Consider the following 23,975-nt stretch of genomic DNA (forward strand, 5'->3'; position numbering starts at 1 on the left):
GGTGATGTCTGAAGCAAACAGGCAGGGGAGAGCATATGTATAAAAACACATGCAAACACACATGCATGCTACCCTTTCCAACAGAGCTGTGCTTACAAGCCTGAGAGGAACAAGAAGGGGGCAAGGCTCCCAGTTGCACAACTTGTTTTCCGCAAGTTTAGACCAGGAGACAGCTCAGCGGTTACTTCAGAAAACAGTTTGCTGATAATCATGACATGAGGAACAATCAAACACAACATCATTATCAGTCTGTATGAGGCAGATTTATCACATTCTCCTGAGTGCAGTCAACAGATCATTGCTGCCGCGTGGTTTTAACATCAATACTGCTTCCCCTTTCCCATGGCCAAGGAGGAGATGTCAGGCAGCAGTGTGTGGATTCAGAATGAAATATTTTAAGTATTTTGGTCGTTGTCCCTCTACCCCCAGCCTGTACCGTAAACAACTCAAGAGTGCCAAATATGGTCACTTCCCAGAGAATTGAGTAAATCAGAAGCCAGAAAGAGCCAATGACATGTGCTCTACTTCCTCTGACAGAGAGGGAGAGCGAGAGAAAGAGGACAGAGGGGTACCAGCAGCCTTGTCTCACAAGACCCCCTTTATGGGGCCTCTGTTCTGTCTGCATACATGACCTGTGTAAAGTAGCAGGAACATTTCCTTTGAACCTGCCACTGGGAACTATTTTTATGTAATACAACTCAAAGTTTAAATATCATCAATGTTACCTAATCAGAGACGCCCAAACTTTAGAAATAATCTCTTTAAGAAGATTTCTAACTTGGTATTTTTGCTGAGAAGCACTGCATTAGTGGTTTGTGCCGTAAAGTTAAGCATTTCATCAAAAACACTGAAGTATAAATATGTGCTACAGGTTAAACCTCTGAAAAACAAGTATCATTTTATTCGAGACATTCTTTAAGAATAATTTATGTTTTCCATTAAGATTTTCATTCAATTAAACTGCGATAACACTTTAATAGGTACGTTTGATTGTCACATGGTGAAATCAATCTATTTTGACACACAAGATAAGTTTTTACTTTTAATTTGCTGCAACAGTTCAACAATAGCAAACAGCAAAACTTTAAGTTCTAACTATACAGCAGGAAAAGTCGTTCATGAGACAAGATGATCTGACTGTAGAATTTAAGGTGAAAGCTGTAACCATTTTTTCAACGATGGGAGAAGTAGCGTTTTGCTTCTTTTCCATAACTGAATGATTATTTGCACTGAACGGCAGCCTTTATTACAGCGGTAACTGAAAAACAGTTTTCTGTTACAATGATCACAGGACTCTTAACTGGTCTTTTTGGAGCGGGATCACTGTGTCAAGCTGTGCACATACTGGATTAAACGCCACTTTTTATTACTATGTCCAACACCTTATTCAGTGATTCGGAAAGCACCACATAAAACAAGCATGCTCCGCTGAGGAAGACGCCCATACTTTAGTCCTATCTGGAGCTAACGACCAATGTAGGCTAATCCAACACCTATAAAGAGACTGCTTAGCGTCGGCAGCTAATTTGTTTACGTTTCCTGCCGCAGCGGCACCGTGTGCGCGCGCGCGTGTGTTGTTTGTGGTGTGTGTGCCTGTCGCCATGAGAGGCCTAGCTTTGCTCACTGGGCCAATCCTGCTACTCCCAGTTTAGACTCGCTGCAGCAGACCACACTCGTCCAGTTACAGTGACTAATCTGGCCCTGAGGCTGGCTCATCCTACAGGCCGCTTAAATATGTACCTTAAAGAAACAACCCGAGGAGGCGGAGATACAAAACGATACGTTCACGGAGGAATATCAACAATTAGCGCGCGGCAATGAATACATGACAACTGAAATTACTAGCACCTTAATTAGACCCTTTAAGAAGTACCACGCATGCGCGGGAACGACAGACGGTCCCGTGACTACATTTATCAATTTGATTGATCGTAGAAAAACGATAAAATTCGAATTGTTTGTAGAGCCATAATATCTCAGCAGAGTAGGTCACACATGATTTACTCACTATGCCATGTCACGAAAGAAATATTCCTATTTCAAATAATAGCGTTCTCATATGATTATGGTGTTGTTTTCAAACTTCGTCAGGTGAACTCGCATAAAGCTCAGGTAATGTCGGTTATGGGGGGTGGGGGTGGGGTTAAATTAAAATAAAACTATTAATTTTAATTGTGAAAATGACACATTTCTTTTTCTTAAATATTGAGTATTTTAAATAAAGCTTTGTACAGTTACATGTATATTATCAAATAAACAGGATCACATAGAAAAAAAGAAAAGAAAAAAGAGAATACTTACTTTCCCCGTTTATTAGTCCACACTGGCAGATAATGCAGGTGCAGATGATAAAAAACACAATTTGTGCTCGCAACTTTATTGTCCACCGTCTCATTTTGAGTTAAGGGTAAGCTGTGCTGTCCTCTTGAAGCTTCCCAATGTAAAAGGACTCCAATCACTCAGGAGAAGTTTTTAAAAAAAGTGAATATTAAAAGTACAAAACAACTGCTTTAAAAAATTAAGTCTCAGCGGATCCGACTGATTCAATGTTGCCCCCCTTGATTCGGGGGGAGTTGGTTATGAATTTATGGGTATCCTCCCAGCCAAGTTTGTGATGTATGTGAGCCCCGGAAAAAATGCAGACCACTAAATAACGTGATCTTGGGTTCTGGCAACACATGTGCGAGTAAAGATCTTCATTTTCCATAAGTGAAGGCGACAGTCCACGTTCATCTGTTAAATTGGTGATCCACTAAATCAAGAGAGAAATAACAGTATTATTAATATCCCACACTCAGGGGGCTAGTTTGGAGGTCCACTGGCCCCGGGCTCATTTCTCTGAAATGCACCGCTCCAGTGAGGGAAGAGTCACTTCAAAAATCTTGAAGTATTTTTCCTGTGATCGGCAATCTCCTCTTCCAGCAGACATGGGCTGAACTTACTATGGATATCGCTTAGTACAGAGCCAAGAAGGACAGTTGGCAGAGTTTGCGCTCTCCTTTTAAGTCCACAGGTCCCTTTATTTTTCCCAGTTTGCTGGTATCTTCTCAGAAGCTCGCCCCTTTTAAGATAGATGGGAGCACATCCCAGGAAACTCCTACGTGCAGGAAAAACGTGCAGCGACACAGCTTTCTCTCTACTACGACCTTCCTCTGAACTCCTTCACCCCCACTGACCACCACGCCGCAAACGAATGAACACCCATAAAGAAAAAACGGGAGAAAAAAACAAAGAAGGAAAACTTGAGGGGTAAACGCTACTTCTTTAACATCCAGCATGTGAGGAAAAACAACGAAATAACGGCTCTGTTTGACCCACACGTTGCTCTGAAGTGAGAAAACCCACCACGCTGCCCGTTTTTCTCAGATTAACGTTAGCCGACTGGGAAAAACAGCTAATGTTAGCTAGCTAATCCAAAACAAACGAGGTTTCAGTGTCGGCGGTAGAGTTATAAATCAAAGAAAAACATACACACGCACACAGAAAGTCTGTATCCCGTCTCCGATAGTCAAAAACGATGAGGTAAACAATCAAAAAAGACTCAAAAGACCGGTCAAGTGTAAAAACTTGGATTCCCGTTCAGTATAGCGATTGCTCTCCCTCAGGTTCCCCCTCTTTCCGTCTCTCCTTTCTGCTAGTCTCTCCAGTAAACAAGTCCTGCCAGTCGACTCAGCTGGGCTATTCGTGGTCTGCGGGAAAATCCGGAGTGGATCACAATTTAAACAGGCAAAGAAGTCCGGATCCGGACTGTCTGAAGCAGCGCTGCCGTTAGTGTCAGAACACCGGTGCTCTTTGTCAGGGAGGGGGGAAGGTGAATAGTACACATCGACACCTTTCTTTTAAAGGGTGGACTCAAACATTATTCACATAAGACTTTGTCATATGTCTATATGTCACAAGATCCCCCTTGTGCCGATCGTCTGTCCACATTGGTAAATGTTTCAAGAGAGGAAAAAAAGGATTTAGTCAGTCGCAGGGTAATTTTGAATAAAAATGTCATTCTTCTGACTGTTATTCAGACATTTATGAAGATGGTGGCCTACCTAAGCAAAAGAGGCCTATCTGTTAATAATGACAGAAATATAGCCATGAAACTCAAATTGTTTTTTTCTTTTCAATCAATAATTTTGACAAAAATAAAAGCAGATCCTTTCTATATCTAAGAATCTGAAATGCAAGAGTATTAATCATAATGGGGGGTGTCTACAAACCACCTCTATGAAGAGATTGATTTTTCCTGCATTGTTTGAGACTGTCAGTCATGTCTTGAGGACCCAGTTCCCAGGCTTACATTTATTCATTTTATTAACCTTGATAACCCATTGGTTTCATTTTTTTTTTTTTTTTTTTTAGATGAACCGTATCTGTCTTCCTGTTGTCTTGGATAATTAAGCTGGTTTTTACATTATCACAAATGAAACATGGTTATCTTGCTTAAACATAGCTTGTTTATACAGGATGATTTATTGGCAACCTATAAAACAAAGCAATAAATTGATCACTTTTGCCAGACCAGGAGAAACCATGCTGTTATTGTCTACTCAGATGAGGTTGAGCTCATGTTTGTGCTGCTTTTGTGCTTTTTGTAACTCTGAGAGCATGAGTAAAAATGATCTTATTTAAGTAGAAATCTTGAAAAAACTGTTGTCATGGGAATTGTAAGGAACCAGGTCCACTTAGGGCTTCCTTCATTATCATTGAATTATATTGTATTGTTAATAATCAATTGTCTAAACTTTGTTCAAGAGGTCATGCACACTTCTTGTCTGTGTGTGTGTGCGCGCATGTTGGCGTGTGTGTGTGTGTGTGTGTGTGTGTGTAGTCAGCAACAAGATTCATGCCTCCTTTGTTTTCAAAGAGTAAGCAGACATATTCACAAGATGTCCCTTTAAACAATTGCCGTGAAATGGCGAGATTTGCAGGCTAAACAAAGTTTCTCTGAGTCATAGAGCAGTGTAAACGTTACACACTGCCTTGGCTGTGCAGGAAGGAAGTAAGATACCTGTCGGCTGACAAGAAAGTACACATAGTTCCCTCAGATTTGCATAGCAAATATCCGTATTAAAAAACCTGTCCTATTGAGGGTATACACCATCACACAACGGCTGTAAATTCTTCAAACCAATACTTAAGAGATTTTTTAATTTTGCAACATGACAGTAGATTGTAGGAGTGTGAAACTTGTGCTTATGGTTTATATCATGGGGTGCACCTTGTTTGCTCTGATGGATACACACTGGTCTGCTCAACTGAGAGCTAGTGTAGCAGGCTTGTTGTTAAACTGAGGAATGTTGTTACCCAGTGAACAGAGTAAACAAGGTCTTAGTGAGATTAAATGTCACAGGTCTGAAAGACTAAGGGCCGTGGAATCTAGTCAAAACAGATCTCTTTATGATTGTATTATACACGGTCTTTCTTCTCTTCTTTTCTCTTCTTCTTTCCAGTTTTGCAGTTCAGGACATAGATTTCCTTTCTTTTTTCAGTGGGAGTAGATGAAGTCAAGTGAATGACTTTTTATCCCACTTACCTACCTAGAGTGCTGTTATGAGTCTACGCATGCAGCACTTGTGAAGCACTACAGTTGTGCTCCCTGCTCTGGTGTACTACAAATTCATTTCAGTAGGTGGCACTAAAAATAACTCAGCCGATTCACTTGCACTAAATGTCACACAGGGACAAAGGCATGCAGTGCTGTGAATAAACAGGATTAAATTTGACCGGCATAGAAAGCATACCAAGCTTCAGGATGCCTTATAGACATATTGTGATGATGTCAGCAGTAGGACTGTGAGGTTATGTGGACTCTGATACATTTGCTTGAAATAAATGACTGCAGGTAAGGAATTTTAAATCAAGTCTGGGTGGTTAAGTATGCTGCTGAAACGCTTTATTTTTCCACAGAGTTCACCTCAGTTGCTCCAAAATGCAGTAAATACATGCTGACACTTCTGTTTTTATCACAAGCTCTTGTGCAGAGTTAGGGATACTTTCAGCTTAAATTTGGCAGGTTTATCGGACTGGGGAATATACAGATAAATAAATGACAGAAACGATGGATCAAGTTTGACAGTCTTGGAAAAATCCTGCAGGGTTAGCACACACATGTCCATGAAATCTATTCCTCGAGTCTCTCTAAATGTTTCTGTTTTTTCTTACTTGTAGAACATCATGCACGTGAAAACTGCCGTTCCCTTCAACAGGGTCTCTTTTGTTCCTACAGATCCTGGTTCGTATGTATAGTCAAGATAGCATGCATTGAATTGCCATCATCTTCATCAAACAAAAAAGTGGCAGAGGAGGGAATTTTATTGGAAAGTATGTCCATTCTTTTGTAAATGAACATAGCCATTTGATACACTTGTGCTGCATTAATCTCTGCTTCATATTTTGTCTGTTTGCCTCACACACAGATGCAGAAGGTGAAACCAGCTCCCGCTCATTCTCTCTGCAGTGGCCTCTGCTGCAGCCAGTAAATGAAGGGATTAATATGTTTGAATGGAGAGAGTCTCTTTCCTTTGTTGGTGTGGAAGGCTCAGTAATTAGCTGTCTTGGGAGCCAGGAAGCAGGAAACCTCCGTTCAGACTCTGTGTCTTGTGTATGCATGGGGGCATCTGTGAGTGTACGTGTGTTTGTATCTGTGTGTGTGTTTGTGTGTACAATCAACTCTGTCCACCAAAGAGGAGAGGGTCATGAGCTTACACAGACAAAACATTCCAGGATTATCCTCATCAAATACCTCCCTGTATTGGCAATTTACATAAATACCTCCTTCTATCTCTGTCTGATTCATTTGTTGTTGCTCAATCACACCGTTGCTATAAACTCACTTTGATATATGTTGTAATTTCATTGAAGAGCCCACACTTTTTCACCTTGTGTGGAGGAGCTGCACATCGTCTGTCTTATTCATTAAAAGCTTCTGCAAACATGTGACGACAGAAAAGGGAGTGTACAAAAACACAAAACAGGATACATGGGTACACATTATCTATTTAAAGAGGAAGTTGCATAATTTCAAATATCTGCACTTTTTTTCCAGAAAATAAAGGTTCAATAACTTATCAAGGTACAGATATATATTTAAAAAAGACTGTGCTGACGTCTTGCAGTGTTTGGTCTGTGATGTGGAACAGGTCTTTTTTAGCTGTAAAGGTGCTGTGGGCGTGGGGACTTTAGACAGGCATTTTTTTTTTCTCAAAGTTTTGTCAGGCTAATGAATAAGTTACCATTAATGGATGTTCAAACATATTCATTATTTTTTAATTTTCTTCATGTTAGCCACAGCGGTCTCTGTTTTAATGTAAAGCTGTTGCAGGACATGTGACAGAGGCCACCTTTTAAACATATTGTCTTGTTCCTGACATCTCCCCTCATGCTTTTGTGAAGTATGCTGACCAAGTGGATCCTCTGACCACTACGAAGATTAGGTGAGACATAAAGCAGTTTATTTTTCAGGGGAAATGTTGGACTTCCTCTGTCAGACATTTCCATCTCTGTCACAATGTCCTGAACCATGGGACCCTTCAGTAAACCCAGCCTCCGCCCCTACACTCTGCTCCATCATGCGTGCTGTTTGTCTCTTTGAGTTCACCCCTGGCCTATGTGTAAGACACTTCACCTCCCCAGGTCATACACACATCCCAGGGAGCTCTGTGTTCCCACACATGGACAACAACACACTTAAACCGATAAGACAGCTAGGGTCACCTCTGCAGCCCACTCCTCTCTTTCAATGCATCAGCTGCTCTTTTTCACTTTCAAATCTGAATCACTTTAATTCTTTCTTTTGTCTTTTTCCTTTTTCCTCATTTTGTCCTTGCTGAACTCTATGTCTTCTCGCTCCCCTTTCCCCCATTTTCCATTTTCCCCTCTTCCTGTGCCCCCACCCTTCCTCCTATTTGTCCCTTTTCTCACACTACTGGCAGTTCAGGGGGCCAGGAGGCCATGTGCAGGGCTAAAGGATTAGCTTTATCATTGATAAGGAGCCTGGGAGGAGCCTAGCATTGTAGGCTTGAACCTGAATGCCCTTCCTGAGAGGATGTGTCAGTGACAGCGTTATCCATATTTTGTCAGGGTGACAGCAAGAGCAACACATCCAAAGACAGAGGCACAGCAGATACATTAGGACAGTCAAGGTCAGGTCAATGTGGCAGCTCCCCCGTGCAGCGAGGGCTCAGGGGGAAAAGGTGTGTTGTCCTCAGGAAGACAGTGTGTGCTGCACAACATCAAAGTATGGCTCCTACACTTCCCCTCACACTGGGAATATGGGGACACTTGTTTTGTTGCTTCCTTTCACATGTAAAAGCACACACGTGCATGCACACATGCAGGATGCTGAGAAAAGCAGCCACATTTCTTGGAAACCTCATTGAAGATTTTTTTAGACACTGCTCAGTAGTGGACCTTAAAAAATGCTTTTGTTATTAATTTTACACCCATCAGTGTGTGCATAAACAAAAGTATGTTTCATACATACAAAACTTAATTCAAAGACCCATTGAAACTATGAATGGACTTTCATGAAACTGTGAACTTTAAATCTTGGCAATTTTTATAAAGCAACAGTAAGCATTGTAGAGTTTAAGGTTGGGTCTGAAGGATTTTCTTAAGAAAATAAAATATCAGCTTTTACAGGAATAACCCCACTCAGTCATCTTCTGCAGGCCTCTATACATGTGTGTCGGTGTCCGCCTCAAACCCTCTCCTCTGCCTCTGCCTAGTTGTTGATGTTTTGGCTGCCTCTGGACGTTTCTGTGCAGAGAGATTAGACATGACTACCTTAGCCAATCACAGAGCTCAATCAACATGCAAGTGACTTGCATGTTGATTAGCGAGTGAAAGAAGCTATCCTGAGTTGACGTAACATGGAGGAAGAAAAGCACGACCATAAAGAAATAAAACATCCAACAGAGAAAGCTTTTTTCCTCAACGAGGGTGAAGCTTGGCTTGACTTTCACTAGCTTTCAGGCACTCTGGTAGCAGCACGGGACAGAGAGCAATTTGAGTTGGCTTTTTGCTGACCAGGTATGTATCAAATACTCGTGATCGTAGAAATACAATGCTGTAGGTGGTTGCTTGGCTGGTGGATGTGTTCACACAGTCACGGTCGGAGGCTGTGGGTGTATGTTACCGCTGGCACTGAGCTAAGGAGGAGGAGCCCAGTTTGAATGTTGTCATTACTAATGTGATGAAAATTCCTGCAGAACCTACCTTTAAGCCACTGCAGAAGTGCAAAACATACAAGTGCAATACCTCAAGTGTCCACTTGATTCTGACTCCACAAGCAAATGGGAAGTTCATTAAGCTGAATATTAACATAGTTCAAGTTTTAACAGAGTCCAAAGTTTAATGAAAAATATTAACTAAACTCAGAAATGGAAAACACAAGAAAAGCAAGGGAACTGAACACAGAAGGAAATACAGCGACAACATGTACACAAGGTTATCAGACATAGGTGCGGCAATGGGACACAGATCAAAAGAAAGAGGAGCAACCAAAGAGAGGGGAAACTAGACCAAACACATAAGGCAAAAATAAAAAAATAAAAAATAGGAAAAAATATAGACATAAGAAATACTGATGAAACATACAGGAGAAATACTGAAAGGCAAAAGACTCCAAAAATAACAACTATGGAAATAATGAATAGGGCACCAAACAAGAAAGAGACATGACTTTGTGTTAACAGCATATGAAAGCCATGCCTTTTTAAGACATATTACAGCAAAACAAAAAAACAACAACAACAAAAAACTCCTTTTGGTTGGTACAATTTTTTGTTAAAAGAAAGAGGTGAGAGTTTTATTGCAAGGAATTTTCCCCAGGACCAAATCAGACCAACTTTTTTGCATTAGCTGGTTAAAAAGGTAAAACCAAATTCCACACAGGAGCTTTAATGTTAGATAAAAATATGACCCCAATTTTTGATCGGTAAAATTTTCTGAAAGTGTGTTTGTGCTTTCAATCAGGGCAGACTCTAGTGATATGTGGACAGACAATGACTTCAAGAGTGAAATATCCCTTCATACTTTTGAGCCCAATACAGTCATGGTACAGAGTGTTGTTCTTTAAAACTGTAAATAATAGAATAGAACTTTATTTGTCATTGCAACAAGTATAACAAAATTGCAAATATTGTTTAATGTTGTTTATATAAGGAGAAATTGTTTTGAACTCAACCAAACCTCACAGGTGAATATATGTACAGGTTTCGTTTTATTGAGAGTTTTTTGTTCTAAATAAAAATGATGTTTTTTGACATGCCTCATTTCAACCTTATTTGATGTATCCAACCCATGTTTAAGTTGAGCTCGTTGAATCCCACCGTGCATGGTCAGCATCAGAGAATTGTTATATAATTTACACATGCATTGACTGGACAACACCAATTTCAACAACCATTTTTGTTTTCCTGACCTTGGACCTACACAAGAAATTGTTGGGAAAGTGACAAATTATAAATTGTTATCTATGAAAATGCAAGCAGACAGGTAGAAAAATCAACTGATAGTTCATTTCACACATATGCCATGTAGGTCTGGTCAATCAAAGATGTTTCTTGAAAATAACAGATGAAAATAATGTTTGAGGCTTCTGTAGGTCAGAGTGTACATTATATGTTCTCCCTGACACACAGAGACCAAATAGGAGAAAGGGGAAATACCAAATTACTTCCTGAGCTGCAGGATAAATGCAGCGACATTGTATTATTGTTTACGTAGGAAACAGGCCCAGCCACACAACACCCATCCTGGAAGTTACAAACACTACATTCAAGGTGAGAAGTACTTCTTCCTAAAGGATCAAAGACAGATTACAGTGTTCATGACACCATCATTTACAAAGGAGTTTAACTGCCACGCTTGATGGTAACCTGGCTCAACAACTACAAAGCTATTTCCCCTCATGAAGCGTCTCTTCCCCAAACTAAATTAGTAGCAACATGGCTGCCAAACAAACTGCCAGAATCCTTGATTAGTTTCCTCTTCTCCCCGCCTTTTACGATTGTTTTTGACCCTGTGGAATGAAGCTGAAGTACTGGCCCCAAGCTCTTGTCAGTTGTTTGACAGAGAGCTTTGAGGGTGTGTTTGTGTGTGGCCTGTTCTTATCCATCCCAGAGGAGCAGGAGTGGGGAAGCCAGGCATCAAGTCTTTAACTATTCGCTCCTATTTCAAGCTACAGCCCTGAGGCGTGCTACTTCAACATCCTGTGACTCAGGCCTGACTGACCACAGCGCTGCTCTCTGACCCTGGGGGCCAGCACTGTGCATGTTTGAGAACAGGAGGAACCAGGGGGCCACTCTGCGTCTTGTCTTCCCAGGATGACAATAATAAAAACAGTGTTTGTTTATGTTCTCACAAGGAGAGGAAAAGGGAAGCTGGGGATCGGAGAAGTATGATGGGTGTAAAAGTTCAGCAAGGGGTCTGGGAGTCAACAAACAAACTGTGACTTCAAGACTTACGCAAGCTGGAATTATTGTAATGTAATGTCATTTACTTGACAGAGTGCAAGTGCGTGTAACGGTTGCATGCCTGAAAGGGGCCGGCTGTGTGAGGGTACAGTGTGTCTAGTCACTATAAATAACCCCAGTTTGAAAACATGAGAGAAAAATAGCCCAAATTAGGACATAAATATTCAGAGTGTGTGCAAAAATAACAAATCCCATCAAGCTTGGAGGCTAAGATTAGACAGGTGATGATTGGGAACATGTTGTAGCTGTCTTGGCAGGACATGTCCCTGCATTTAGTAAATGGTGATGTGTGGACTTGGTTTAACTTTGTGAAGGAGTTCATCAAAATGTACAAGCACTTGTCGGGGCCATTGCCACAAAACATTGCCAAAAGAAATAGGTTGAGTTTGTTTGTTTTGGTACAGAATATGAAAGTCCTAAAATATCTCTTGCCTCCCTATCACTTGTTTTGCTTTACTACAATTGACAACTATTTCATGGTTTTATCCCCACTTATTTACTTTGTTTACTGCCACAAATGTCATTAAGTGTATAAAGACCAAGAAGGTCAGTTCACACAACTGTTAGAAACTAAACTCCCTACCAAGGTCTGAAAGATATCCAAAACTGCCACATTTTGCCAAGATACGTTTTTTCGCAGACGGTCAGATCTGTTATCTAAGATTACAAATCACAAGTTTGCCTGCATCAGAGAACACCCTCTATAAAATCACTTTAGTTATTTGAGCCAATGCGAGCATCACAACGCTAACATGAAAACAGACATCGATAGTGTGTCCCAAATCGCATACTTCCATACTCAAATACTCAAAATTTTGAGTATACTGCGTCAAAATGAAAAACAGTATGCATAGTATGCGAAAAATGAGTATGCAAAAGTACCAGGATGATGTACTCAAATCGGCCTGGATTTTGAGTATGCAGCTGTGGACACTCAACGCACTCATTTCCTCATCTGGCAGCAATGGCAGAAGAGAGCTGTGGCCGTACAAATCAGCACGGTAAAAATACAAATTAACAGTACATACCAGGACATCTTCAGCCAGTAGGAGGAGGAGGAGATGTTGTTGGCACCGATTATGGCGTAGCAAAGCGCAATTGAAATTCATTGTATTTACAATGAAAGATGGTAAGCTCTTGAGATCTTGAGAAGATAATTTTGATAGTGTTATTAGCTGTGTTTAATATACTACTGAAAAGGCTTTGAAAATTTGCGGGCAAATACTGGCGGTATTTGACGGAAATGCGCTTGGAAGCCGGTCACAATTAGACATAGAAGAAGAAGAGGTCGACATCATGTCGTCATTTCCGGTAAGTACGGCGCTCGGCAGTATGTGATTTGAGACAGCACTACACCTTCAAAATTTGCGCACTAAGCCAGTGAGTATGTAGTATGCTTAGTACGCTCAATTTGAAAATTTTGAGTACACAGTATGGAAGTATGCGATTTGAGACACACTGCTAGTCTGAGTAGTCGAACATGTTCAGAATCTGAGTCAAGCATGCTGATATGCTAACTTTTGCAACTGAACCTTGAACACTGGCTGCATGTTAGTGATGAAACTTGTGAAACACTGTGCTGCTGCTGCTGCTGCTGCACAGTGTTTTAAAAGCAAAAGAGATTGTTCTGTATTTTCTGAGTGGGCTTGAAGGTATTTTAAAAGGAGAAGGGATTCAACCATAAGAACATTGGCAGTAGCATCACACTGAGTCTGTAGCTGGTTAGCTGCAGATAGAGTGGAAGTGGAAGGAAGAAGGTTGATTATCTCAGAATGCTGCAGGACAAAATAAAACCATAAACTAGAAAGCTAAGTGGGACAAACTAATTGGGTGGTTTGGGCCAAATCTAGTGAAAATTAAACTTTTGAGTAGTCCTCCCAAAGGCCTAACCTCAAACACAATGATGATCTGTGTACTGCCACATAATGATGCTAGAAAACCAGCTTATCTGTTAGTGTGTTCCTGTTTTGCAGACAAGAACAATGTGATGGCTTCTGAAGTTGCTGATGGAGGCAAAACAGTGACAGTGCAACCCTCACACTAAGGTAAACTTAGGAATAAAACTGATAAAACCATCACTTTCAAAAATAAGAATTTGATAGTATCTCTTGTACTGCTGTCAGTCTTGTGTCCAGCTTGATGGATTTCATGTGTTCGGATTGTATAATGAACTGTGAATCAATAGCACCCCTGGTTTTCTTCCATGCCTTATCACCTGCCTGGTACTCAGACAACAGGAAAACCAGGGTTTTAACCTGTCAGCATCAATCTTAGATAAAGTAAGCTTTTGTCAAACATCAAAAGCCAAAGTGTAAAATGAAGACTCAAGAGCAAAAAGAGTGAAGTTTGTCCTCTCTTCTGCTGTTTTTTTTTCTTAAAAAGTCTCCTTAAGCAACAGCACACGTAGCTTTTATTTCCTAAGTTCTCTCACTGAGTTGCTGCAGTCATCGAGGGGATTTCACCAAAAGATTTCTGAGCTGCTAAATAATAAATGCTGCAACGTTGAGCTAAAGCATTACGCCTGCAGGTCAAGGCTTCTCACAACCTCCTCCCAAAGTCTTGTGATGTTTTATTCAGCTGTAACATTTTTCCTCTTGTTGTGCTGCAGTGTGAGACGGATGGAGACACAGAGGAGGGGAGGGAGATAAGTGTGGAGGTGAAATTGGGAAAGAAGGCGGGTGATGCAGGTAAATCACAGATAGGCTGCACAGAGAGGTGGTGGGATTGATAAGAGAGAACATATTTACAGGAGGTGTTACAGGAGCAGTGTTTAAGGCCAGCTTGATATTTACCAAGAATATCAACTCCAGAAAAAAATGATCTCATCATCTCATCTGTATTTAAGCTGGAATTCAACCTGAAGAATAATTAGTCAAAAATAGTGGGAAAATAAGATATTTAATTTACTGTTTAGCTCTTTAACCTGAGAAGACAGTAGATGATAACGGAAGATGAGAAAGAATTATTTCAAGAGCAAATTCATCTTTAAGATAGATTTAATGAAGTTTGATGTTTTTTACAGAATATAAAGATGTATTTGACTATAAAGCAAAAGTTACTGATTTTCATTTTTAATTTGTTAAAACATCTTATTGGATGCAATCAAACTATCCCTCCCATTAACAGCTACAGCATTATAATAAGATAAGATAAGATGAGATACAACTTTATTGAACCCCAGGGGGGGAATTATTTTGTTGCAGCATACAACAAGTGAGAAGAATACAGCAAGAGACAAGTGAGAGCAATAATAAAACAGACTATGAGTAATAGAACAGACTATGAACAGATATTCACATATTAACATATATTTAAGGTGTATTTATGGTGAAATAGACCAGAGCAGACTGTTCAAATTAACATATTAACAGTTGTAATATGGACAAATAATAAACAAATATCTAAAACAAACAAGAAAAAAGAATAAATATGAATATGAATGTCAGTGACAGAATTAATATGGGTATTTTAGTCCAAGTGTTGGGACAGTCTGGGGCTCTTCGAGCTGTTAAACAGTCTGATGGCAGAGGGCACAAAGGAGCACCTGAAGCGTTCAGTCTTACACCTGGGTGGGGTGATGCGCTGACTGAAGGAGCTGCCCATCTGCCACAGGTCATCATGGAGAGGGCGAGAGGGCTTATCCAGGATGGCCTCAATCCTGTCCTTCATCCTCCTCTCGGCCACTGACTCCAAACTGTCCAGTTCAAGTCCAACTACAGAGCGGGCCTTCCTCACCAGCTTGTTGACTCTGCTGGCTTCACCAGACTTGATGGCACCGCCCCAGCATACCACAGCAAAGAACAGTGCACTGGCCACCACAGACTGGTAGAAGGTCTTCAGGAGTCTGCTGCAGACCCCGAAAGACCTGAGTCTCCTCAGGAAGAACAGTCTGCTCTGTCCCTTCCTGTAGACAGCCTCGATGTTAGTGGACCAGTCCAGCTTATTGTTGATGTGGACCCAAAGGTACTAGTAGGAGTCCACCTGCTCCACAACCTCCCCTTGAATAATTACAGGGGTAGAGGGGCTCCTCTTCTTTCTGTTGTCCACTACCAGCTCCTTGGTCTTGCTGATGTTGAGCTTCAGATGGTTGTTGTCACACCATGTTGTGAAGCTCTCAATCATCGTCATCATCACTGATGCGTCCCACAATGGAGGAGTCGTTGGAAAACTTTTGGAGGTGGCAGGAACCAGTAATGCTTCATAATCACATTTATAATCATGTTAGCTAGACCAGATTTTTCATCTTACTTTGTCAACATAAGCATACAGGGCACAGGGTAGGAACGACTATGTTTAAGGGCATCACTTACAATACAAAACTATAAAAGCTATCTTTGTTTTGTAAAGGTACAAAAAATGTAGCTGATGAGGAAAAGAAACTGAAATGACCTTTTGTGTCAAATTGTAAATTTGATGCTTTTAAAAACACCATGGATGATTGTGAGGATATTGTTTCAGTTAAACTGGGATGGGATCTGAAGAGCCAGCATGTCATTAATTATAAGCAACTTTTCTTCCTGAAATCAAGTGTAAGTAGGGGAGACTGGGGACAGTTGCAACACTTTTTACATTACTCTCACTTACTCAGAGAATATTTGGACTAGTCTCACCAAATCTTTACATATTAAACCTACATCTGTCTGCTAAATGCCCATACCATTTAAAGATGGCTACATATAACATATTAATCAGAATATCCATCTGAATAGAGGAATTCAGTCATTGCAACTGACCCCAAACCTGGGGACAGTTGCAACACAGATCAGGGAAGGTTGCAACATATAAAAAAAACATTAATTTTTCACTAATTATCCTCAGTGTTTTGTCTAAATAGGAAAAATACTAATGTTATGACCCAGAGTGGGCTCAAATTCAATTTTCTTTTCTGTACAGCTTTAAGGTATTTAATCTGTTTTGTTTTGTTTTAAACATGGGCCTACCTTGAGTCAATGTGCAGATATTACTGAAGCTATAAAAACTCAATATTGCACTTTGGGACAAAAAGAATGGAATAACTTGCAACATTATTTTTTGATGCCGTGCTTGCAAGATCTTGTGGAACCTGAACAATGTGGTGTGGCATATGTTAAAGGCCTTGGCCACTGCCCTCACTGATTTGCCCTCATCTGTAATAATATCTGAGGCTTGTTCCAAAATACTGAGGGGAACCCCTCTGTTAGTGATTCTCTTCCTCACTCTTTGCATACTGAAAATAAACAGAATACAATTTCTCAATTTAGATGATTCATTCACTCTATGACAAGTTTATATGACACATACAACATACAACAATAACTAAGTGCTAATTTTTGCTTAACAAGTTATTTGGGAAATTATTCTGTTTATCATTAGCATTAGTTTCTCCATATGATTTCCTGTTCTGTTCATCATGAGCAATAAAATATATTAATTTTGCCTATTTTGAACTAAAAATCTTAAAAAATATGGTTGTGTGGTCTCTTCTAATATGACTAACCTAATAGCATGGGGACAGTTGCAACAGTTGCAACTGTCCCCATGGTACCAGTCATGACAAAACGCCATGTGCTAGCTAGCCACATTGACATTGACACATGCTCACCATGCCATTCAATAGTCAACAAACAGTGATTCAAACTAGATGGGTTTGGATTCATTCATACATAAGGTCAGGACAGTATGACAAAAAAACAGCTCATGAAAAAAGCTACTTTCATACCTCCAAAACAACTTTACTTGATGGAAGCAGGACCAGATGCTCAATATGGCCTCTCTCTTCTTGGTGGGTAGAGGGTTTAACTGAGCATGTGCAGTGTGAGTGTCATCACTGTAGCATGTTTCTGATTGGAGAAATAAGGCTTGTTGCAACTGTCCCTTGTTGCAACTGTCCCCAGTCTCCCCTACTCAAAGTAATGAGTTCCTAAGACTTGACACAAAGCACCATACTCGAGAACGCAATATGTGCTCAATCATCAGCAGTGAACAGTTTCAGTCAAAGAGAGAATCATTTAATAACACAGCGTACGAACTTATATCTCTTAATACAGAGTGGCTTATTTCAGGTGAGGGCTGCAAATCAAGTGTTAGCTTAGACTTCACTCTTTTCCAAAGAAACATCATCATTATCAGCACAGCATGAAAAACCACAGCTGAAGGTAACATGAGGTGAAGACTGCACACAGCAGAACTCACGGTGTAAAAGCTGGACAACTGCAGAGACTCCTGTAAGTCAAAGGCTCTCAGTCTGCAGGCTGTTTATTCATTTATGCATAGCCAGTGTACAGCTGCACATACTATCTACTCTATAATATTCTCCTCAGTGAGTTTTTTTTCTTTCTTGATGGTTTCCTGCTCTTTTACAAGCAGAAGAAGACATATCCTTTTGCAGAAGATGCACACATTGGTAAGCAATCTCTTTCCTGTCTTCCCCTCTGAGACGTTCACTCATTTATCACGGCAGAAGAAACAGGGCGAAAAGAATCAATAGTTGAGCACAAAGAGCCACAGTCAGTCTGACAACTTAACAAGCAGCATTACTATTGATGTGAAAGTGAAAGGGATGGGATATGATGGATCAGGAAGGAGAACAATGTCTCCTCCAATTTTATCTGCGTGTAGAAATAATAGAAAAGGAGTGTGAAAACAGCAAATTAAACAATCCACTATTAAATTAAACATGTCAAAGGTCTTCGCAACTAACTAAACATTTATCTGTGTTACAGAGCTCATACAATTAATTGTCTCAGAAACAAAAAAAAACAGCATGTTGCCCAGAACCTTGGTAAAGAATTTTACCAAATTGTAGCACTTTTGTATTTACAATTAATCCAAGACCATCTGCCTGACCTTGACATACCAACTTAGCGGACAAAACATGCGATGACTGACGTAGATACTACCCTTGAAAGAAACCTTGGTTGCAAACATTCTTACAAATAACAGCCCAGCCAAGGATTCATGGCTTTTATCAACACAGTATTTAACACACAAACACGGGCTGCCACCACACACACACACACACACACAAGCGTGCACACTCAAGACAATAAAAAAAACTCCAAACAAAATGCTGTTTTACTAGTTTTGAGGGGTCGAATTCAGTTGCAGTTTCAGTGTTTTAAAAATTTGCATGTTTGAAAGAGCATATCAAGTTTCAGTCACACAGGTACATACACACACACACACACACACACACACACACACGCACACACACACTCACACTCACACACACACACACACACACACACACACACATGCTGGCAACATACACTCACCCGTAATCTGTTACCCTGAGGAGCCTCCCTTGTTTCAGGAGGGGCCCTGCACCTGCTGCGGCAGTGTGGGGGCCTCCTGGGGGAAAGCACTGCAGAGGCCCAACAGAGGTTTGCCTGGTTCCCACATATCACTCCCGCATACCACCAGCAACCCTCAGACCCCCCTCATACGCATCCCAGTCTCTGCTCCAGCCTTGGGCAGAGCCCCTGAGCCTCAACTGCCGGGACCTGCTCCTGCTTCATGGAGTCTGCAGCACCTTTAAGTCCTTGACAGTTTCCACCCTCAAGGCCTCTTCTCTGTCTGGGAAGTGATTCCCAGCTAAAGGCTCAGTCTAATCGCAGAAAAACAAGTGCTTCATCCAAGCCACCTGCACCCCAGTCGCACCTCTTGTGAATAAACCAGTTTTAGGGAGTAGTTTGGCATTTTGAGAAATATGCGTACTGGCTGTCTTTTATATTACGCTGCCAGTCTGACTTTATGAGAACCATCATTACATTTCTGATTAATTCATCTCTTTAACTTCAACTAATTAGGTCGAGCTGTTTGACCTCCAAAAGAACAGAAAAGAGCAATTTATACTCATCATCACCAAGAAATGAAGTAAACATGACATCAGACTATGTGTGTTTACTGGAGTCATTTTAGAGAGATGCTGAGGTTTTTATGGAAACCAATTCATCATTAACAGGACAAGACTATTTCCTGGAGTGGGGTTCTAACTATTCACTCTCTGCTACCAACAGCCAAAGAAAAAATAGAATAAATATACATAAATCTATACATTGGCTCTCAAAGTTTTGCAGAAATAGGGTTGCACAACTGCAAAAGTTGCTAAAGGTAAAATGATCTTAGAGCTAAATGGCTAAATTTTTCCATATTGTTAGCCTTGTAGCATAATTTCCAAAAAACATATTCAGGTTCAGGGGCGGCTGGAGCCTATCACAGCTGTCTCAGGGCAAGAAGCAGGGTACACCTGGTCACCACACAGAGGCAGACAGCCTTTTGAGCACCATGCAGCCTGTCAAATAAATAAAAATAAACACTTTTAGATAAAATAATAGAGATATCATAAACATGATCTAAAAAAATCATAAAAAATAATAGACACAAGAATTGCATTTTTCTTTTTTCTTTTTTTTGTGTGAAAACTTTGAAATATGACTCAGATGATAAAGCTATGAGGCTAATAACATGTTAACTCCAGCTACATAAAACTCTTTACATCAACAAGAAATAAAATAGGTATACTTTCCGAAATGTGAACATTTTTCCTAAAGTTTGTGTTCTTATGGGCCAAATATGAAGAATGAAGCTGTTTATTGTCCTTCTGTAGAACCAGCAATACCCATGATCCTCAGCCCTGCCTGCTGGGAGATCTGGACTCACTAAAAGGTGAAGGACTAAAGAAGCAAGAAATTAAGCCTCTCAGCAGCAGCACTACCTGGGCTCCATACATCAAAGGCTGAGCAGAAACCAGCAGGGAGGGTTTTTCTTCCACTGGGGACTCTTTCAGCACTGCACTGCCTGACAAATAGGCTGGAAGGTTCAGTGCATTAACCCACATGTTGACACTAGGCTGTGAATACGCACTGATGGAGGGGGAAAAGAGGCTGCAGGGAATGATGTCTCAAGTCTTTGGGGTGCAATAAACATGCATGCACTGGCATTGTGTATGCAACGCACACGTATGCACGCACTTACACACCGCTCACACAGACATTTGCTAAACTAACAACTTTATGTTCTATTACAGCTGATTGGTTTATCTGTGAGGGGTGGATATTCTCTGCAATCAATGTGGATTTATAAACAGCTGTAACTGATGCTAACAAACAGGTAGGTGAAAGTGGTCCCTTTAGGTGCTTTAGCTACACGAGTAAACTAGTCAAAGAACAGCCACTACACAGCCGCGTGAATGTGTTTGTGTGTGTTAGCTTTGAGAGTAACCCTCATTATGTCGGTAAGAAAAAGGAAGAGCCTCAGACACAACACAGCCATGCAGACAGATAGAGATACTGAAGCACATAGCTGCTCACAAGCTGGAGGCAAGGCTTGATGAGGGAAACGGTAAAGGCAGAAAACAAATGAAAAAAAACTACAACAAGAAACTCCCACAGCACCTGCGTAGACGAGACAGATAAAGCAGTGAAGATAGCACGACTGTACAGAAAGACTACAGTAATCACTGAGAGCGCAACAGAAGTCTGCTAAATCATTATGATTCAGGGCCTCCATAGGCTAAAGGTTGGAAAAAAATAATCTAAATCAAATAATTTCATTTAATCTGCTAAAAATAAAAGATTTATTTCTGTCTAATTCTACAACTGTATTAGTGATTTCCTAATCCCAGAAATCTGGAAACTGACAACAAAAAAACGGACCAAACTATGCCAGTAACCAAGAGCAAAGACAGAAGCAGGATTGTCTGTTTTCTGTGAATGAGACTATGTGCCTGCAAGATAGTGAGTCACTTCATGAGCTTACTAAGTGCAGCCTTTTACACTCCTGTTTGGTCTTTAACACAACAGCACATGCAAAATTTGGCAAGGGAAAAAAAAAGAGAGAGAAAGCCCTTTTTACCCTTTTGCTCCCACAACGAGGTCGATGGAAAAAGAGAAAAAAAAAGAAAATTTCCTTCATCTCTGTGGGCAACCTAAATCCTCCTGTAGCTGCAGCCAAAAACTAAATTAAAAAGAGTGGAGTGTTGTGGTGTTTTACAGGCGCAGAGCTGCATTAAGAGAGGATGAAGGTTCTCTCATGCTTAACAATTTGTTCCTCTGCTGTTTAGAAGGATCAAACCAATTAAAAGGATACTTACACACACACACACACACACACACAGACACACACACAGACACACACACACACACACACACACACACACACACACACACACACACACACACACACACACACACACACACACACACACACACACACACACACACACTAGCTATGCTTTTATTAGTGTGGTACAAAACTGTACCCCTTGCTTAACAGTTATTCTACTATGAAATGATGGTTGGGAGAATTTTTTTTTTATCACCATAAAGAAGGCATTATATAGTGAATTGCTTTTGTTTGCCTTTCATGCCATATAATTTATAATTGTTAAGAGTGAAAAGAAAATGTCATTCTTTTATAAATAAATATTCTATTTTCGAATTTAACAGCAGCAGCATGTTTTAAAGATAGTTGATACAGTGGCATCTCCACCATTGTGTTGCATCAACTCCTCTTTAGAAAAACACTCTGTAAACATCTGGGAACTGAGGAGAACAGTTTGAGTTTCTACAGTGAAATATCTTCCCATCCTCACCTGATATAGAAATGTAGCTGATCAGCCTTACAGGGTACCTTTTGTGTTTTTATTTTTCATGATTCAGCAGGCAGACCACTCTAAAATCTGGACTACAGAGCTCTGCTCTTGTGAAACAAGCAGAGTTTAACATTGTTGCAAAAATATTCCAGACTTTCTCCAAAAAACTTTTTTTTCTGGATGACAGTATATGAGGCTTTATATAATGTTCAGTATTAATAGTGCCTCTACACATGCCATGGACATATTTAGGTATCACCATGGATGCTGGTGGTACTTCCCTTTTGAGGAGAAGGCAGGAATGTCAAAGTTGATTGATCACACCACAGGATAGTAGCCCACTTCAGACAGACCAAGGTGAAGTGGGAAACTATCCTGTGGTCTGATCAATCGAGACAGTGACTTTTGAACCCATGCAGTAATTTCCACTAGAGTCGTGTCTCTTTTATTGTCTTGCAGCCTGAGGGCCCACAGATTATTGCAGATTACCACTACCCAGTATTTGTTTTTGTCCTTGTCTCTTTTCAAAAGAGATTTCTCCAGATCCTCTGAATCTATTCATGATATTGTGTGCTGTTGATGATGAAACAGGAACATTATTCTGAAATAATTGAACCATTTGATCACACAGGCTCACACACGGCCTCTTCCCATCTTTCACTCTTGCTTCAGAGAGACACAGTCTTTCTGGGATGCACAGCCATGTGATTGATTTATCATTTCTTCAGACCAGATGCACAGTAAGTTGTAAAAGATATAGAATGAAAGCACAGCTTTTGGTAAATTCTTGTGACTTGATGTTTGTCTCTTTGTATTAACCTCAAACTTTCAACTTATCCCCTGAGTCAGCATTAACTGACAGCAGAGAGTCATTTATAAATAGAGTGGTTTATCACGACAGAGGCGTTGGTGAAAACTTGTTATCAAAAATGAATTTTGGTCCAGTTCCAAAAAGCATTTGCCACATGGCAAAAATGATGCATCATTCAATGTATAACCACAAAGTAAAACCAATGCCTAACAATTTGCATCAAAACGGATACTTGATCAATTTCATTATATCTATCAAAATCATGCAGCTGAGTAAACTCATAACTCTTAATTGCTCAAGAATAGTTTGTTTGATGGTGAAGTGATTCAGCTAAAACTCCAAGCTGACTCTTTTGAGCACAGAGTGTTGAGAACTATTTTAGAACAGCACTGTGGGAAAAGAGTGCAGGAAAGAGCACATCCAGGTTTTCTGGGTCAGAGGTTAAATGTGCTGTTAATGAGGAGCCCCACACTTCTCGAGATGTTTGCTGAATACAGGATCTTATACTTACGACATCTTGGACTCTAGTTAGAAAAGGAAAACTGAACAGTCTCACAGCTAATGGGATAATACAACCATAATGAACATGAGAAACCACACCACTGATGAAGTCATGCAGTGTAGTATGAGTTCAAAAGCAGAGCTGCAGCCCAGTGAGCAGATCACACACAGCCACAGCTTTAGTCAGGGCCTGAGAATGGAGGCGCAAACAGCTGCGATTAAACTGAGGGATGACGATCCTCTGCAGTGACACAACCTCATTTGGTCTCCTGGTGGCCTGCATACCTCAGCTTCCAGCAGGCAAAGTACCCCCCAGGGATCCTAAAATACACGACAGGCCAGGTCGAGGCCCAGCCAGCCAGCCAGCCAGGCGAGGTGGGGCATTGGAGAGGGGGCGAGAGGAAGGGCCAGGGGGCAGAGCTGCAAGCCTGTACAAGCTAGTCTGCTCAACAGGCCTTAAATGACAGTGAGACTGACAACACAGCAGGAATGTTAACCTGTTTGCAGCTTTTTTAAGAAGAATCTGTAAACAGGTTAAATACAATTTTGGCACTGATGTTATCAAAATGAGAGTAAGCAGAAACAAATGCACAGATAAGAAGAACTAACACACGGCTGC

General features: G+C 40.6%; 1 protein-coding gene and 1 long non-coding RNA gene across 2 annotated transcripts in view; one reads left to right on the forward strand and one right to left on the reverse strand.

The window, feature by feature from the left end:
* The window catches only part of insrb (insulin receptor b), an 85,987-nt gene extending 82,357 nt beyond the window's left edge, over positions 1-3,630 (reverse strand). The window contains exon 1 of the mRNA XM_074668581.1: positions 2,302-3,630. Coding sequence (XP_074524682.1) covers positions 2,302-2,395 — 94 coding nt within the window. The 5' untranslated portion in view covers positions 2,396-3,630. The remainder of the gene's footprint in view (positions 1-2,301) is intronic.
* On the forward strand, positions 3,170-6,804 carry LOC141789231 (uncharacterized). Its single transcript, XR_012598188.1, has 3 exons — positions 3,170-3,249; positions 6,221-6,315; positions 6,411-6,804. It is a non-coding gene; the product is annotated as an uncharacterized LOC141789231 (long non-coding RNA).
* The last annotated feature ends 17,171 nt before the right edge of the window (positions 6,805-23,975 follow it).

The sequence above is a fragment of the Halichoeres trimaculatus genome, unplaced genomic scaffold, assembly GCF_033239565.1.
Source record: "Halichoeres trimaculatus isolate MK-OKI-2021-1 unplaced genomic scaffold, fHalTri1.1 fHalTri1_scaffold_4, whole genome shotgun sequence".
Taxonomy (NCBI): Eukaryota; Metazoa; Chordata; class Actinopteri; order Labriformes; family Labridae; genus Halichoeres; species Halichoeres trimaculatus.